General features: G+C 36.1%; 1 protein-coding gene across 1 annotated transcript in view; it reads left to right on the top strand.

The window, feature by feature from the left end:
• kif16ba (kinesin family member 16Ba) overlaps positions 1–20,042 on the top strand; it is a 149,405-nt gene that overhangs the window by 125,759 nt on the left and 3,604 nt on the right. The window contains exon 25 of the mRNA XM_041250878.1: positions 13,627–13,710. Within this exon, the coding sequence (XP_041106812.1) occupies positions 13,627–13,710 (84 nt within the window). The remainder of the gene's footprint in view (positions 1–13,626; positions 13,711–20,042) is intronic.

Here is a 20,042-nt window from a genome sequence, read left to right as displayed (position 1 = left end):
TATGTCAGTGCAACGCAGTGGTGCACTTGTAAAGTATGTGCATGGTTATGGTTCTGATTGATTAACAAAATAAATGTATTTGTACAGCTGGAAATTTAATCCACTTGTACTGCACCATGTGCATTACTAAAATGTTTTGTTTATTGGTTATTAGATGGTGCATTGCAACAGCTCATACTGAAGCAGACTTAAGCATAAGCTTTATTTAATAGTCACCGATCCAAGCAGGTTATCAGTCACATTTTACTACTGCTACTACTACTACTACTAATAATAATAATAATAATAATAATAATAATAATAATAATAATAATAATTGGAACTTACGCTTGTCAATTGACCCCGGACATTGGTTGTGTCTCCATGATAAATCAACAGTTGCTGTTGCAGTTTGCATTCACCTTTTTTTTTTATTGGTCGTCTAGACATTTAACAATGCAGAGGGCTTTCGAGATAGCATACGCTATACAGCGCTTTGCTGTCGAGATGGCGAGTGAAGAAATTAAAGGTTTACCTCTGGATAACATGAGCTGGAGGGGAGAGGGGCGGACTTTGCTCAGTTTTTTAAATTAAAATTGTTAGTGTTAACATATATTGTGTGTTTCGAACATATTTACCATAGTACTTACCTTACACTGTCTTGTACAGTAGATATTCAGTACATATTATACTGAAGCACTACAACAGCTATAGGTACTTCCTAGTGCTTTGGCACTATACCCTGCTCCACACACGGCAGTAGCGCCATTATGAGTTGCTATATATAATGATTTGGTAGTGGATTTTATACTACAACTTCTGTTTAATATGCATTATAAGCAGCTTGAATAAATATTCTAGCTGCTTAAAAAGCTAATGTGTTGTTCGCTATACACAGCTGATCCAGTGGCACTGGCTGAATAAACAAAGCTGCCTGTACATAACTGTCTCTTGACGAGCAGTAAAATGGAAAAGAAAAAATGTAGGACACAAATTAAATAGGACAGCTAAAATATACAGAATACTCTGCCAATGTAGTTTTGCAAATTTCCATGGGAGAACATTGTTACAGGATAGGGGGCTGCTCTAGAAGTTAAAAAAAAATGATATTTTTCTCTTCTTTTAGAAGCTTAGAGAGTGACACAAATAAAGTCTTTTAAGGACAGGTCAGTGTCAAGAACTTAAGACAGTCAATGTCTGCATGTTGTTCTGTTGTTGTAAATATGGAGTGTTATCATTCAACAGTTAATGGTTAAAAAAAAAACAGTAATTGTAAAATCAAATTGTGCTGAAACTAGAAAACAGACATTTAGCTAACTAACCAATATATATATATAAAAAAAAAAAGCAGTAACAGTTATCAGTATGTTTTAAGTTACTTGTTCAAAACTCCTTGTCATTGACGTCCTCAGATCAAGGATATCCAAAGCCAGATACCCATGGCCAAGATCCAGAACGAGACTAGCCCTGGAGCTGGCCTTGAGGCAGAGGACTGGCCTTGATGACACCATCAAAAAAAAAATCATGCAAATTAAAAAGGAGCATGATATACTGCAGTCACATTGACACAAATAGAACTTACCGGAAAATGATTAGAACCTGTACCTGCTGTGAAAACTCTTTTTATCAAAGATCTGAGTTTGAGAACAATTAAGACTAAAGGCAAATAGTAAGAGTGAAGTTAAATGATGTAAACTAATGTGTTAATTGATGCTGTACTAAATGTGTGTTGCAGCTAATTTATTGTTTGTTGCTGAGATTCACTGATTAAGTTAACACCATGTGATTCAAACATCTGTTGTAAGATTTTGGATGATTTAAAAAATCTGCAAAAGGTTTCTAAAGATAGCCTTTTATAATTAAGAACTTTTGTACTAAACTTGTGTACACCGATGAAGACACTACAGCAGTTTATCTACTTGACTTAGTTTCTATTTGGTTTTACTTTTAACTGTTGTGTTCCCCCAGCAATGTGTGATTACTTCTAGGAACAGGTACTTTATAGTGGTCCTAGACTGCTAAATGCATGTATTCCAAGATTTAAAGAGTAAGTAACGGGGTTCCGAGAAATAGTGTTATATGGCCCCAGGTGTTGCTACAACTGTTTAAATAATGTACCTGTAATTTTTCTTTTTATTGTTAACATCCTAACAACTTTTGACACATAACTGATAGTATAAGAATTATTGACCACATTGTCAAACATGTTACACAGCTAACCATTATGTGGTACGGAACTGAAAAGCCAGAGCAATTATGTTTTTTTTTTAAATCGGTCTTACTACAGTGATTTAGAGGACAGGTCTCAACCCCCTAGTGCACTAGAGCAGCCATTAAAACTAATAATGAATAAAGCTTTGAAACAGCCATTGAATTTATAAGTGTAAAAAGTTGTCAGGTGCTAACCACAAATAGGAAAATGACAGGTACGTTATTTAAACATTTGTAACAACACGAGGGGACGTGTAATGCTATATTTTTTTGGAACCCCATTACTTATTCTTTTAAAGTACAGAATTTTTTTATTTATTTTTTAATTCACTTTTCAGTCTTGTCACATCCAATCCATACAAATCCTAAAATGTAAAGTTTTATTTTAGTTTTTGTTCCTTATAACAAAATGGTGTCTATGAAATCATATATTGTGCAGATTTTGCATGATTTTACATTGCATAACAACTTGTGCATTAATCAATTTTGGCTTCATTTACATTCTCTGTATCAGTATTCTGGTGTTTTCTAAATTTGGGGTGGGCTTACAAACCACAAATCATCTGTCTTTATGGAATAGAGAGAAGAGGATAGAGCTGATTTGACTTTCTGGGTGCTAAATCACAAAACTATCCGAATATGTTGCACAATTTATCATCATAACTATTACATTTTAATACGGGCACAAACAACTGCTTCTAAACTTTAAACGAGTGACTAGTTTATTGCAGCTTTCTTACTAACATTTCAAAACATTGTGTCTACGGCAGTAACCTGTAACTTAGAACCATTGAAACATTGATCGCTCTTAAAGGTACAGACAATTTTATTTTCCTCACCAAGTTCAGGCTTGGTTGCCCTGTAGTGTAGAATGGTCTGTAGGAGGGCTGTCTGGAATGAACAGCTTTGAGTGAGGTGTGCTTGGATGCCATTCTTAAGTTTTTTGATTTCATCTTCCTACTCCCCCATTGGCTTCGGGGTGATAGAGCGCTGTACGAATGTGGTTAATCCTATTGTCCCTGAAAAAAGTGGTCAAGAAGTCTGCCGAAATAAACTGTGGGCTATTATCTGTGCTAAAGACAAGCAGCAATCGCCAGCAAGCAACCTGTGTGTCCAGTATGTACATGAGGACATAGGTGGTGACTGACATTGCAGTAAAAACCTGAGGCCATTTTGATCGTAAATAGTTAGAAGTGTTGGTGATGTGAACCGCCATGGATTTCCCCACATATATCTTAATTGTAGGTGTTCCTAAGGGTTAGATGATCACGTGACTGGCTATAATGTCACTGGGGCAGGTTGTCCAGATTTGCCACTGACTAGACAAGCTCTACAGACCTTGACCAGCAGTTCAATCTCTCAGTCAACATGTAGGCACCACACTAGGTCCGAACAGCACTGTTTCAGTTTAACAATCGCGATGACCCTCGTGCCATGTTCAGCATCCATGCTCACAGAGCACTTGGCACCACTGTGCAATGTCCCCGTGCCCCAGAAAAATGATCCCAGGACAGCACATCTCTGAACATGGTGTCAGTTCATCAGCTACCCAAGATGGCCAGCCGTCTGTGATGTAGGAACATGGAGTGCAGCTCTGTTAAACACACCCTCATTGAGAGGTCCCTGTAGTGTTTTAACCAGATATTGCTCAGTGTCCACTGGCTGAAGATAGGGTTCAGGATCTTTGACTGACCGTGATAGATGATCTGCGACTATTGTCAGGCCCGGGGGTGAACTGTAGTTGGAAATTATACTGCTGTAGCTGGTCCGCCCATCTGTAGAGCATAAGTGGTCTGTGCTCAGTTCCTAATGTGGACATCATTGCTATGAGCGCTTGGTGATCTGTCCAGATGGTAAACGGCTAGCACTACAAATACGTGTGCCAGCATTCACACTACCAGATGCATGCCAAAGCCTCTCTCTTTCTTTTCAACAGAGTATTTTCTGTAAGGGTTAAATTTCAGGAAAAAGAGCTATTGGTCTTTACAAACCCTCCTGCATCTGTGAGAAGACAAGTGCAGTGGCCTATGTAGCACAGGTTGAGGTTTAAATGAGCCAAAACAGCTGTTGTATTGAGCTGCTTCTTAAGTGTCTGGACTGCAGCCTGACCAAGTGGAGTCCATTTCATTTCAGTGGGGCAAGTTTGTTAAGGAGCTGATGCAACAGTGGCAAAAAAAACTGAGGTAGTATGCTGTCATTTCCAGGAACAAGGCGCCGTGGATATTGCTTCAAGGAAGTATACACAGTCGCCTGGAATACAACCACTTCCCATTAAAATAAAACATAAAGTAAGAACATGGTATGTATCGTTAATTACACCTTACTTAATATGACGATAGACGATACTCCATAAATTATTATTATTATTATCATACATCGTGCTTGTGCTCTAAGTATACATTAATGGCTGTATGTCATAATTTATAACACAATATAAAAAAAAAAAAGATTCCTTGATGTATAGTAGAACCAGTTTTCTGCTCTGAAAGCGATCGAAATAATAGCTATCGTTTTCGTTTACAATAATCATTATCATTGTGGTGTGATCATCTCCATTCGTTTGAACGGGAACGATTTTTAAAAATCGTTATCGTTCCAGTTGTGACCAGGAATTTAAGGTCACATCGAGACATGCTTTGAATGGAATGAGAAAGGATGTTCAGTCCCAGCATTTGGGATTTTCCAGATAAGCTCAAAGCAAGATCAAAGGCAGGGACAAAGACAATTTAGGGAAAAGTTATAGTCATATTGGAGCAACAGAACCCAAAACCACAAAGCGAATGAAAAAATACATACAAATGTAAATGACTTGCTTTGTTTTCAGTATTAATAGTGAATACATGGATAATGAGGAAACAGAAGAAATTAATCTCAGAACATTTACAGTAATAGATATGCAACCACACTCGGATGCCAGGCTGTTTTCTTTCAAAGAAAGCTATCAAAGATACTATCAATTTGCTATCAGTTTTGCTTAGGCTGGAAGCCCTTTGAAATTTGAAGTCCTGTACAAACCAACTGCACAGAAAAATAAATCAAAGAAGAGCCGATGATAAAATGTTACACGTTTAGTTCAGTGGAGTTTAAAGCAGAAGAATGTCTGTCTGTCCTTTCTTTTTCTTTCTTTAAACTTTCATTTTTTATATAATAAAACTCACTTTATAGCACACAGTTTATCAAAACATTTAATCGGTTTTCAAGCTACAGAACCTAAGAAGAGTGAATCATAATGATGTTTTAAAAGCCTCTAATGTCTTTGAGCCAGGCTCATTTGTAAAATATTTTCCTCAGGCCAAAAAAATTACTGCATAGTTGAAAATTTCTGTGCACTTTATAAAAGAATAACTAGGTTCATATTACATGTTTTTTTTTTTTTTTTTTAAAACTCTTTGTTTAATGATATTTCAAATCATCCTGGGTGGTTTTTTTTTTTTATTTTTTTTGCGGTCACAGATCTGCAGTGTCTGGTTATGTGTACCAGCCAACTCCATCTACTGAATCAATTTATATTTGTATTGCTGTGAGTATGAAGTAGACCGTACCTGTCTGTATATGGTGCTGGCTTCTGTATAAATGTTGCATGTAAGAACTTTAACACCAATTTTTTTTGACAATTATCTATGATAACACTTCTATGGTAGCAATTCCTTAAATTCAATTAAATTAAATCCCTGAAATATCTCTGAAAATCATACTCGGTGTACTTGTATAAAAGTAACACAAGTGTTAAACCCAGAGCCATAAACAAGCTATATTACAGTTTATTGGCTTTAACTGTATAAATTTTAACTACAAGCTTGCCATTTCCCTTGGGGAAATACCAATGAGTACCATCTGTTGATAAAATACAGTAATATTCAGAGTTCTGTTGTCATACTCCCTATCTCTCTTGTTTTTAACATGTAAAATAATATATGCACACACTGAACTGACAAATTAGGTTAATTTACCCAGAAGCAAGGCTAAGGTAATGTCAGTGGGGCACAGTTGTTCTTGTAAATATGTTCAGGTTCTCTATGGGGAAATAGAAGTAATATAAGGTGACTGAACAAGCCAGGGTAGTAAAATTTTCACTGTATTTTTCAAACCACCGACTCCTCTGGATCAACAGATACAGGCATTTTTGTCTCAGTTGTACCCTTCCCTGTCAGAATTGATGGATTGCAGACAGAACTGCAATGGTCAAGATACAGCTGCCATGTAACATTGGCCTTCCCAATTGAGTCTCAATCCCATTGATGCCCTATTTGGTCGATTTAACTGGTGTCCTAAGACATGATGACCCCAACCAACAGCACAAGAAAATGTTACACTATGCGAGTTAGCTGAACTATTTGACAAAGCTGGAGATTGACTGTGAAGTACAGTAATCCGTCGCATGTCCGTCTGCAGTGGGACCAGAGTAAAAAATTTGGATGAATGGATCCTGTTTTAAGTACCATTCAGCTTTTCTCCCCTAATTCCCTTGTTTAGAAAGATACAGGGTAGCTGTGTGTGTGCATTTGCTGCTGATTGACAGGCAGGAGATTGAGATGGAGGCTGAAGTTGATACACCCTGCATGCAAACAGGATTTATTTACATATCAAGTCAATACACTGAACAGCTCATGTGACACTACCAGCAATGCAAGTGCACAGAGCACCTACAACACAGTGTACAAAACTTAGGACCTACAATATCTGAACTAATCTTCTCTGTTCAATAATAAACTAATGTTGCTGAAATAATTGATCATGGCGGATAAATGGTTAGGGTGGATATGTGAGGGACGGATTACTGTATTGCAATAAACACGGTAGGGCTTATTGTTTTGAGCCACTGTTTACATTTATTTAGCATCTCCAAATCTACCCCATCACTGTTTCATTTTTCTATATACAGTACTAAATGCAAGACTTCTTCTAACCTGAAAAATGTGTGTTCTATTGGGACTATTTGGAAGATCTTGTGCCAGTTTTTTTTTTTTTTTTTTTTTTTTTTCTCTTGGTGTATCTTTTACAAGCTTCTGTTCGAATGAAATAAAAATAAATAAAAAACGTATTTTATATGTACAAATATGCGTATACATTGTTAAAGCCAGATGATTGTGCCTCCCCCAGCTGAAATGGTAACTTTACTGCTGTCAAGGTCTTTACTATACCTCATTAAGTATTCTCGGGAGCTTTCTCACTTCAGCTCAATAGTAACAGATTGTGAATTCCAATATGTGTTTGTTTATTTATTCATTTATTTATTTATAAAAAAAAATATGTTGGCTGTTGTCTTTTTCTATCCCTGACTGTGTTCCAGTGCCCCTTTGTGATAACCTGCTGATTTGTTACTGCTGTTTATACACACACTTTACACATCATGTTGCCAACTAAAGTTAGACAGCTTAAAACATGACTGGCAGCTGTAATATTTTTTGTATTATTTATTTATTTATTTATTTTTTTGGACGTTTATACTTAAAGTGAGCATACACAAAAAGAGAAGCAAACTGGGAAAGTTGTTTTTTGTTTGTTGTATGTATGGTGTATTTTTTGTTGTTAATGGGACCTTAATGGGTGTCTGAGTAATATCCGGGCTCACTTTAAATAAATAATGTCTTAATCCAAAACACTGTTTGGTCAAAGAACTTGCTTATATTTCACTACATAGGACAGTGTGTCTGGTTTAACAGCACTGGTAGTTCTAAGGTTAAATAAACCCTGATTAGAAGATATTTACATGTGATAGATCATCTGAGATACAGCTATTCTTTTTCTAATAACACCATCTACCCAGTTATGGGACTTTGGGGAAATTAAAATTTGTCTGAATGCAACATTGTAATATGTACTGTTTTGTGGGTCTTGGCATAGTTTATTAGATTAGACCCATTTTACTTTGAAAAACATGTTAGTAAAACGTATTAGTATGTGTAGAAGGGTGGTGGGTAATTCACTGACACAGGAGACAGACAGGTGTACTTGAAAACACCACACATATGACCAGTTTTATTGAGAGGGTGCAATCACTATTTAGCCCGCAGAGGGCACTGATGACCGTGGTCTGCCTACCAGCGACGGTAAAAACAAACCGCGGGAATACCAAAGGCGGTACAGTTCAAATGCGGACACACTTCCCAAAACAATAAAACAATAATCAAAAACCAGAGGTGAAAGGAAAAAGGAAAAGAAAACACAGTAATCAAAACTACAAATAAAAAGTGCTGCACTCGGCAGCGTTACCCCAACCGCCACTCTCCGCATGGCCCGGGTCTCCGTCCTACACTACTGTGTTCCCTCCACCTACACACGTTCAATTTATTATTTATTTCGCTTGTTTTTGTTTCGCCGGCCTTGCTCGGTCCAGCAGCCCAGCTTCCGCCAGCTGGCTCATTTCGTCTTAAGGGGGACCAAGGGAACACAGAGCGTAATCTTTATAGGGCCAGCAATCCCCCAAGGCCCGCCTCTCTGCCACTCAGAGAGAGGGAAAGCCCACGCCCTCTTTCCCACCTCTCCTTGTCACTGCCATGACTGATGGGCGGATATTGTAAGGCTGCTGCCCTCTTCCTGCAGCACTATGAATTAATTTGTATAGAACTACTTAGGATTACTCCACAGGCTTCTAAGTTGTATGGCCTGATCTTATTGGAGACAGTCCTTGAGAAAATAGTTTGTACCCTAACCTTAAAACCCCTAAGAATATATCACACTAAAACCACAGTAATATTGGACACTCAAATTAATTTGTACAGCTTGTGTGGCCAAAGTAGTATTTTATTTGTACAACAAATCAACATTCAGGGACAAAAAAATCACTCATTTTATGATGGAATATTTTACTCTGACAGCAATCCTGATAGGACTCGGATACGTCGTATTTTCAGATTAGTCATAAATGCATCCATCTCGTCTGCGGTGAGAATTACAGCTATGTCTGTGATGAGTTTTCATTACTAGCATTTCCCAGAGCCAGAGGAGCTTAAATTTACTACTCAGCCCTGCCATACAAGACATGGTTGTTTTAGAAACTGTGCCAACTAAACACCTTTTAGAGAAAAATCACTAAAACTGGAAAGAGTTTCATCGGAATGCTGAGGCAGTGATTTTTTTTTTTTTTTACCCTTCTAGCTTTAATGTGATAGTATTAATCAAACAGCAGATGCAATGTAGTACCGATGGCGATTATTCCATAAATTGCATTGCAAAAGATCATAAAATTAGCTCACAACTGGAATTTGTGAGCTATTCTCCAGTCATATTTGCTCAGATGGATTTGCTATGGGGTTATTTTCTTGTGGTTTTACTCAGAGCCATGTATTATTAAAATACTATACTGTGCATTTGCATAATTTATACAGGAACCTTTAATGGGAATGTATGAATTTATAGACCAATATAATTATAGTCTGTATAGGAAATAGAATATACAAAACATGAGCCCCCCTAATTACGGGTATGAGCTAATTCATATTGTAATGTTAGTCATATTGTATTATAATTCATACATTCTGATAAGCCCCTGAACAAATATGGTAGCTTAACCCTCTGGCTTCAGAAATTGATAACAGTATCACTAAAAGATGCCACTCCAGTCAGTCAAAAACAACTGCTTGTCAAAGCCATGCAAGCTTAGACTGATCTCATCAAGTCTCTTGAGCTAAGTAAGGGAGTTTGCTGCTAGATGTTATGTTTTTGATTCAGTAGGGGTGAAGTCACCCCTCTGGGTTTGAACTAAACAAACACCCCAGCATGGTGTTAGGGGAACACTGCTCTTTTTGATACAATGTTAAACCAAAGTGTTTGTTTATTGTCTCCCACAGTACTGGAGGCGGTCTTACAAAAATATGTATGTTGCACTTCACACCTTTTTGCATTTATCAGGAGAACCATTTATCCAATTGTCATGAAACATTATTTAGTATAAGTTATTGAGTAGCAGATTCTGGGCATATGTTGGTCTGTCTGTTTTTATCTATCCATCTCTATGTCACACTTACATTAATATATTTATATATATATATATATATATATATATATATATATATATATATATATATATATATATATATATATATATATATATATATATACTATACTATTCTGTACATACTTTAATTGCTAAGTCTATACTATTCTGTACATACTGTTGATATATGTCATCAACTTTTTCATCATACTGACATCTCTACATTTGAATTTACATCTGTGGCAGGGGATGTATGTTACTGAGATACTTGTTTTATTTGAGGAAGTCAGCATTAGTTTACCAAGCAGTCATAATTGTAAGTTAGACTGACTGCTGTTTGTGCTAGTAACAACTTACTGAAATGTTGAAAACGGTTAATGAATGTGAAAAAAATGAAGCCAGATATATTTAACTATTTTTGAAAACTTTTCTATTTTTGTGTTAATTTTTTTGCTTAATTGTATTGTTTTGATCTATAAAACCCTTTTAAAAAATACAGTAAGGCTGCAAACTGAAAGGAACATGTATTTTTTCACATTCATTTTGAAATCCAACTTTTTATACAATAATTCTTAGCACAATTAAAAACTAAAGGTGTTGAGTGTTTTTACATATAGTATGAATACATGGAAATGAAATCAGCATGAGTTGTAGCACTTTACAATAAAAAGAGAAGGCTGTCAGAACGTTTAGGCACAACTGTGTGTTTCCAGTTTTAAAAATGTCCTTTTTTTAAGTTTTTATTTTTGTTTTGCACAGCTGCTTTAAGAATTTGTTCTCAGAGGTGTGCGACTCCTCAGGTGCTCTGCAGAAGCCAGGGTGTGACTTGGACAGCTCACATATCTGTCAGATTTTGCTTTGAGATAGTAGGAGGTGACCGTCATTTCTCACTCAGTAGCATTCCATGCTGTTTTCGCAGCAGGATTACTTTTGTGCCTCGGGTGCTTAAACAGCTTTGTTTTTTTTTCCCTCTTACACAGTAGAGGAAGTAACAGCAGCAAAATGTTATGGACCTCAGGTATGGTATAATATATTATGGTTTTTAATGTGAGGGTTCAGAACAAACCCACAGTCTTCCATTAGCTCACTCATTTGAAGGTGTTACTTAGAGTGTGGTTGTAAGGAACAGTAACCCTTTATCAATGAGTGATGGACTCAGTAACACTTCTGAAATCTACAAATACATCATCTGAGTGATGTATTTGAAATTGCATCATCATGCAATTTCAATAACTGTACGAATCAGCCCACAAAGGCAGAATTCTGTTATGCAGGTGCATTTCTAAGGCAAAATAGCAGCTCTGTGCAATGTGTTTTTCTTGTTTATAGTTTAACAATATGCAAAATCATTTCTAATTACATTTTGCTTATTCTGGTATCATCAAACTAAACTGCAGGGAAATTAAATGTATATGCACTTATTTTGCATTTCTGTCTGTATTAGCTAGCTCTGTCATTACTGCAGTGTACAAAATCATAGCACTGTGTCAATACAATATAAACCAATGGAGAAAGTGGCATCTCCCCAGCCATTTTGTTTTGTTTTGTTTTGTTTTTGTTTAATACACAGACGTTAGTTGCCAAATATCAGCATTACTTTATAATATAATTAGGGCTTGAACATTTTGGTTTTTATTTTCCAAATATCTACCTCCCTTTTAAATGTTAATTAGTAGTTGTTAAGCTGTCTCTGCATCCTAATTATTTTTTATTTGCTACAAATCCATTTGAAATATTGGACTTGCTATCAGTGTACATTCCATACTGGGTATTTTATGCTGAAAAGAAAATCTGTCAGGACAAGTGAAAATAACAAAAGCACAACGACAAACTAGGCGACTGCAATAATTAAATGCAGTTAGGATCACCGAAGAGCAGTTAATGTAATTTGTTACGTCTGTTTAAAATAAAAATTAAGCAAAACAGAATCAGTCTCAGTCAAGATATGAAGGTAAAAACAAATGGCATTATTGTATAATTAACAGCTTGTTCTGAGTTTAATTGGCTCAAAATAAGTTTAAAGTTACGTCATGTGATCAAAAATAAAACCAGACAACCTCGAAGCCCTAAATATAATGCATTAAAAACATGATACATAACAATTATGTATGACTTTGTACATGTAATACATGTCAACATTACTAATACACTTTAAACAGGTCCCCATATATTCAGAAAATCCTAATTTTAATAAGCCTAATAGTTTTATATCAAGAAAGTTTAACAAGAATGGTAAAGTGATTGACTGGAGCATGGCACATGTTGAGCATTCATCAAAATGATTGAAGCAGCACTTCAATATTCTGTGTGTTTGTGTGTGTGTATATATATAAATGTTGCTTCATTTAAAAGAGAAAAACAAACTGGAAAGGCACTACAAAATGTTTCTTATATCATGCCGTCATATGAAATATTTGTACTAGTACTGGGTGAGAAACTGTTCTGCACCGGAATAATGCGCCAACATTTTTTGTTCTGAGACTTGGCTGGAACACTTCCATAATCAAATTCTCTTAATAAAAGTCAAACTTCAGTGTTTTGGGATTTTTTTTGTCTTTTTAAAAAAAAAAAAAAAAAAAAAAAAAAACATTCCAGGCAGGGTCCTTGTTAAAACATTTATTTAAAAATTGTGTTTTTTATACCCTCTGCTTTTGAGAGGAACTGAATTGTGTATTACGTTTGAGTCCTTAAACTAGTGATAAGTGCATCCAGGTCTAGATTGCACTAGCTTGGGAAAGGGAGTTGTATTCCTAAAGGTCATTGCACACGGCAGTGTCTTTCCATATGTTTTCTTTTTTTTCAAAGTCTTTGTAACCTTTGTTGGATTTATCATAAAGTAATTTTTGTTTGGTGACAGACACAATTAGATTTTCCATTTTGATCAGGGAACTGCAAGAATCCACGTGTCTTCCCAGTCATTTTTCATTAGTCAATGTCATTTAACGCATATCAAATCGGATCAAATTAAACTTCTTTCAATTCCAGAATCGATGCATTACCGTCGTACAACAATTACGGACTCAGTGTGCAAGGTGCAATAGGGAATGTGCAGGATCGTTTTGTTGTTTTTCTGTTTAGACACATTACATTCGGATGCGTTATCGGATCCAGTGTGCAATGGCCTTTACTAACTTCCAGCTATCATGCCTATAATGTTAATGTTTGTATACATTGACAGACAAGGAACAATCCTGTTTCAAGTAAAATGTTAAGAAAGTATTGTCTTACAGACCCAATTACACTTGATTGTCCCTCTCTCTTTTTTTCTTTTTTTTTTTTTAAATGATGTCAGCATGAGCAGTCAAGCCTGCCACTGCAAGCCCAGCTCATTCCCAGATCACACTTCTACGATTGAGCAATTTGGTCCAAAGAAGTGACACGCAGCCTGCGGATTTCTTTTACTGTTTCGCTTGTCTGCCCTCCTCTCCCCCTTGGAGCAGGTGTTTGATTTCATTTAATTTTTGACAAAGACTGATGTTATCTTCTGCTGTCTGTTACAGCTTGCTGCTTTAGAGTTCCCTCCAAAGAAGCTCTTCGGAAACAAAGACGAACGAATAATTGCTGAAAGACGAAGTCACTTGGAGGTACAGTATACTGAGTTTTTGTAGTGGAGTAACCACTGCACAAGAAATCAAATAGTGGTCTAGTGTAAAGTGCTATCACTCCACTTTGGGTTGCAGTGTAATTCACTGAATACAGAAGGGGGCAGCAGTAGGCCATGGACCAAATGAGCTAATACATTCACATGTGCACCAGAATCTAATCCATTTTTTACTAGCTTTAAACACAATGGTGGTGTTTTGCTCAGCCCATGACCAGGTGGATGTTTTTGTTTCTTCTAGTTTGATCTCGCTTCACTTAACATCCCACTTTTTTGGTGATTTCCATACAACAGCTTTTCCAATTCATGAAACTTTTGGACATGTGTTATATTGAATCAAAATATGGATATATATAAGCCATTTTTCTTTACATGTACATCCATGGATAAAGTCTACTTGTTTCTTGGTTTTAGTCTGCTATTTAATTTGTAACACATCTCACAAATTGAACAACTTAGCTAGCATACAGAACCATAGTCTTGCAGGTCCTAGGTCAGAACTGTCATTCTTGGGCCTAAAATTCAGTTTAATGCCTTCAGCTTTTTTTTTTCTACCTTGTCCCACTGGTAGCTGAACCTAATTATAGCTTTTTGGACTTTGTTCAAATTTATCAGTAACGTACAGCTTAGTCACTTGTAATTTGATTGATTACAAGGTAAATGCCCTCCTTTGCTATTTGCAACCATCACTCATGTTGTTATGACAGTCAGTGATCTATCTACACCTTAAATGCTCAGTTTTCCTTCTCACTTTATGAAGTATGAAGTGACACGTATATTTTTATTTGTTGATATCATAGTAGAGAAGGACAAATAGTCAGTTAGGCTATTAGTTTCTAGTTATTTTTTATTTTATAATTTTCCAGTCTTTTAGTTCCTTTAATCTCACTGCTTTTCCTCAATCACTTTGAGTTACAGTTTTCTTTATTGGTGCATTTTTAGAATAGGGATGTCAAGTTGAAACATGTACCACTGTGACTAAATGTCTGCTTATTAATTAAATGTTTAAACTACACTTAGATACTTCAAAGTAGAATATTATTTTATACCCACGGTTATCATTTATTTAAACATTTGTTGGAGTAAGTTATTAATAGCCTCTAACCATTGCAGTCGTATTCTAAAACATGGTGTGTTCTCTGGTTTTATGTGTAGTCAAGGTTAATTTCCTTTGCAAATACATCTACTATGCCAAAAATACCAAGGCCAAGTTCTCCCAGACGTTTTCTTGATAAGCTGTTTTCCAGCTTCTAGTCTGGAGACGTGGCATACATTCATTGGTATGCCACAGTGGTTTCTGTTTACATAAGATATACAAAATATATCAGTACAGTGTTCCCTCTGTTTCACAATTTGACGTACACATCAAAAAAACTGAAATCTGAAAACAGTAAAACTTTGTAGTGATTTAATGATATTATTAGCCTTTTTTTCTTTTTCTTTTTAAACACAGCCCTTTAAATACCCAAATGGCCAGGCAGTGCATTGGTTCTATGAGCCTTTAAAGTGTTTACATGCCGTACAGGTGCAAGTGGTATTACAATAGTAACAACTGCTACAGTAATTATTCATCGAACCATGATGCTGTATCATAACCCCTGTGCTACCATATCAGAACATATATAACACATTCAGTGTATTGCCATTGTAGTTAATGATGTGTTGTGCTGATATTCTGCTTAGCTTTCTTCGAGGTAACAAAGTACACTTTATTATAATATTATACCATTGATATTTTTCACTTTATTAGTGAAACGTCATCAAAAATGTAGAAGCCCCTCCATTGATACATATAACAGATGTTGTTCCATGCTCTGTAGAGCCCAATAATGATCTCCACTGGTGCATGTCTGCTTCCCTTCACAATACTTTCAAAATCACTTTTGCCGTAGACCATTACCAACAGCTTTTCCTGAGATATCATCTTACCAGAATATTTTTTCTGTGTAGCCTGGCATTCTCAGTAGACTCATGGCACACATGGGGCTGGTCTGGCATGGCAACTGTCTGGGCAATTAAAGCTATAGCCAGCTGGGCTCCCTCTTTGTATCGTTTTTTTTTTTTCTTCTGTTTATGCGTACTGCTTACATCACTTGGCTTGTCGTATACTGTAATTGTGCAGGCCTTGTATTAATATGCTTCACCCCTTTACAACATGCATAGCTTTAGAGATAAAGTAGGTCAAGCAGTACACATGAAATGTCTTGTAAAAGTATATTGTGTGAAAGCTTTCCTGAACATTAAGAAAATCAAATTGAACATAATTGTAAACAGTTCTTTGGTCTCTGGGTCTCTTTATTCTACAAGACAAATACTCCATGGAAATACCGGAACCAAGAAACTTACAGGCCTGTGCATTAGCCAGTATCCATCAAGTACACCTACCTACAGCCATTCATTAGTGTAACTTCACTGTAAACAACACAAGAAGACAGCATACAAAGATGGAAGCGGCAGCCATGGACATCCCTCTGCCATCAATTTCGCCTGCCATGCTAATGTCACCAGAGACTTCACCCCTACTGGATTCAATAAGCTAGTAGACTGCATTCTGTAGACTGTATTCTATGTGTTATCATTTCTATGTTATTAATTGATGATTGACATTAATAATAAGACATACTAACATGAAGTGCAACACACATACTGGAGTTTGACTTTTAATTTTTTAAAAATGGTTCTAAAAAGATAACAATAAAAGATTCGACCAACGCTGTATCCATATGAAGATTTCAATGTTCAGAAATTCAAGTGACGCCTGATAATAATTAAAATGTCAATATTTTGCTGCAGGAAACACATTTTTAAAATGAAGAAGCATTCTTTAATTCATACTTGTAAAAAATTAAATTGAATTATTCCCCTCAAAATAAAAAAGAGAAGCTGCCAGGAAAATGTGATATGAATAGAAATGAACACAGGCTTCAGGCATAAATGCATATGGGCTGAAGAATGGCATAAAGCCATTGAGAGAAACATACATTCACAGGCCCTCTGTCAGCTGGGTCATCCTATTAAGTTTCAATGTTTTTCCTCCTTTCCCATATTGTGGGTCCTGCAGCTATACACTTCCACGGTGTTGCTTAGTTTTAACTGTACATTAAAGCCCACATACAAGCACAGCCAAGGATACCAGGCTCTCTGCAGTCAGGTTTTATATTTTTCTTTTTCTTTTTTTTTTAAACTGGTGATCAATCATCTACTGGCTTTTTGATTTCACCAAAGAAAGTTGTGTCCTATTAAGTGATGACACAGGGGTGGCGTGTGTCAAATACTTTGATAGCTGTATGCCAAGGCCACTGCATCACATGACAAAATGTCACTTCTGGCCTAGGGATACGTGGTAAACTCAATTTTTTTGTTGTCGTCTGCAGATAGTTTCTGACAAGTCTTGTTGTGGCTAGTCTTCTCAAGGCTTGAGGAGGAAGTAATTGATTTCTGCTCGATCTTACTGAAAAGTCCTTAGGTGTCAGGAGGAAACAGATTAATAAAAATATGGCACATATAGTTTATAACAGCTTCTCCTGTGATAAAATATGTTCACTGAAAGGCATGAAAGAATTGGCATTAACGGATTAGTTTCATTAATAAGAACTCTTATTATAAAGTTTTTATTTTTTTTTTTTATGATGGCAATTGTAAGATTCAGAATCTTTACTGTAATATAAGCTGATTTATTTTTATTATTAAAAGTACTTTGTGATCATTTCAGTTCTTTTAAACCTGCTCAGACAGCACTCTGAATAATGTGGCATACCATTTATATGCAAGAGATAGGTAGTAATGTATGTACCAGGAATTAATTTATTTAAATCTTGAATCAAGGAACCCTGCTAAAGCTGCATTTTCATTTCAATTGATCCCTGGGAAGACTTGTTGGAATAGGTTACTTTAAACATTAAAACTGTGAATGTTTTACATAATTTTCTGGGGTACCTTGTCACAACTGTAATAACAAAAACTCCAGTGAAGATTGTTGTCTTGGGCCATAAATGACTGAGAAAGCATTATTCACCTTCACGGTAATCCCATTATTGTTCAACCTTGTTTTTTTTTTTTGTTTTTTTTGTGTGGATTTTTTCACATTTACATTCATTAATAGTTTAAATAATCAAGTGATAATTTGTTCTAATTATACATGGCAAACAGATGTACAGTACTGGGTTCTTGTAGTTGTTGAAGTGCTAGCGTAAGCCCATTTTATCCCAGTTGGCATGCGCTGCCTCAACTCAAATAAAAAATGAGCCTATGTGTCTGTTATGGTTTCCCAAATTCTTGTAGTTTTTTTTTTTCTTATTTCCATATTGCTCTTGCTTTAAAAGTTGATTAGGTGTCTTTGTCTTGCTGAAAGAAAATTATCAACAAATTACCTAATGTAACAATGCTGTAACCTCCAAAGTAAAATAGGAGCCACCCAAAATGCACATTGTGTCTTTATACCCAGTTACCCATCTTTGTAGATCATGCCAGAGCCTGTTATCATTTGTTACTTGGTTAATGCATTTCCAGGTTCGGTAAACATGTTATAATGAGCATGGATTTATTATTTTCAAAGCATTATACCCAGTAATTTAAACAACATCTTAAATAATCAAAGTAAAGAGTCAGTGTTTTCTTGTTTTGATTTCAGTCACATTGTATTGCTCAAGCATATATAGACACTGCTTTGCAAGCTAATTACAATTAAGTGGAGACATCATACATCTGCCATTAGACTTGCATTACCTCTAGTCCATATTTTTATTTTTATATTTTTTTACCTTGCTTCTATTTAAAAAAAAAAAAAAAAGAATTGGTACTAGTTACAAAGCAATGTTTGCTGTTAATCCATCCTAAATTATAACCGTGTTTAAAGGCCCAAGAGCAACTCAATGTACAACTTTGGAACATTGAAGTCTGTCCAGTTGATCTAATTTGCAGCAGATCGAAAATACCACCACTGTTTTCCGTCATAAAATATACCCTTTGGTGCACCAACATTTAAACATCAAGCAGTGAAAGCAAGTCTTTTTTTTTTTTTTTAGTTTCTTTCTGAATTCTGTTAAATCAAAATACATTTTTAGCATGATATGAAAGATGAAGTCCCTCATAAATTTAAGAGGAAGTAGCTCTTTTCTCATCATATTTTATGGTGCTTGTAATCATTAGGAGTGGTTATGGGTTATGTAGCTCCAGTATTGAGATATTAATATTTTTTCTCTAAATCTGCCTTTACCAGTCTTTGCTAAGACCATGTCTTTAGAATACTGGCCAGAAAATCACTTCTCATTTTATTTAAATCATGTGGCAACAAGACCTTCTGACTGCTAGCCCCACCTTCTCATATATATATATATATATATATATATATATAATATATATATATATATATATATTTATATATATATATATATATATATATGTGTGTGTGTGTGTGTGTGTGTGTGTGTGTGTGCATACATGTTTGGTGTGCAAGGTAGTCAAACATGCAATCTTCAGGTGTGAAAAAGTTATTGCCCGCCTACTTAACTCAACCAATTAAAGGGATAATTACGGTCAGCTGTTTGAATACTTTGGTTAACAATCAGGCCTGATTTGGGCCAGCCCTGTCCAATATAAATCTGACTAACTTTGGCCCTTACCATCAGAGTGAAGTTGTCAGCACACAGGTTCTAGAGGCACATCATGCCACGATTAAAAGAAATTCCTGAAGACCTCCGGAAAAAGTTGTTGATGCCTATCAGTCTAGAAAAGGTTACAAAGCCATTTCTAAGGCTCTGGGTTCCACAAAACCACTGTCATGGAGAATGTTTGGGACAGTAGTGAATCTTCCCAGGAGTGGCCGGCCTGCCAAAATCTCTCCAAGAGCAAGGCGTAAAATCGTCCAGGAAGTCACAAAGAACCCTAGAACATCCAGGGATCTGCAGGCCTCTCTCAGCTTGGCTAAGGTCAGGGTTCATGGCTCCACCATCAGAAAGACACTGGGCAAAAATGGGATTCATGGCAGAGTAGCAAGGCGGAAACCACTGTTCACTAAGAACATCATGAATGCTCATCTCAAGTTTGCCAAAAAGCACCTGGATGATCTTCAAGAGTTATGGAACAATGTTCTAAGGACAGATGAGTCAAAAGTGGAACTTTTTGGCCAACATGGGCCCCGTTATGTCTGGCAAAAATCAAACACCGCATTCCACAGTAAGAACCTCATTCCAACGGTCAAGCATGGTGGTGGTAGTGTCATGATTTGGGGATGCTTTGCTGCATCAGGACCTGGACGACTTGCCATCATTGAAGGAACCATGAATTCTGCTCTGTATCAGATAATTCTACAGGAGA

This window comes from Polyodon spathula, chromosome 5 (assembly GCF_017654505.1).
Source record: "Polyodon spathula isolate WHYD16114869_AA chromosome 5, ASM1765450v1, whole genome shotgun sequence".
In the NCBI taxonomy this organism is placed as follows: Eukaryota; Metazoa; Chordata; class Actinopteri; order Acipenseriformes; family Polyodontidae; genus Polyodon; species Polyodon spathula.
Note: the sequence above shows the minus strand (reverse complement) of the source record. Positions and strands in the feature narration are given on the sequence as shown.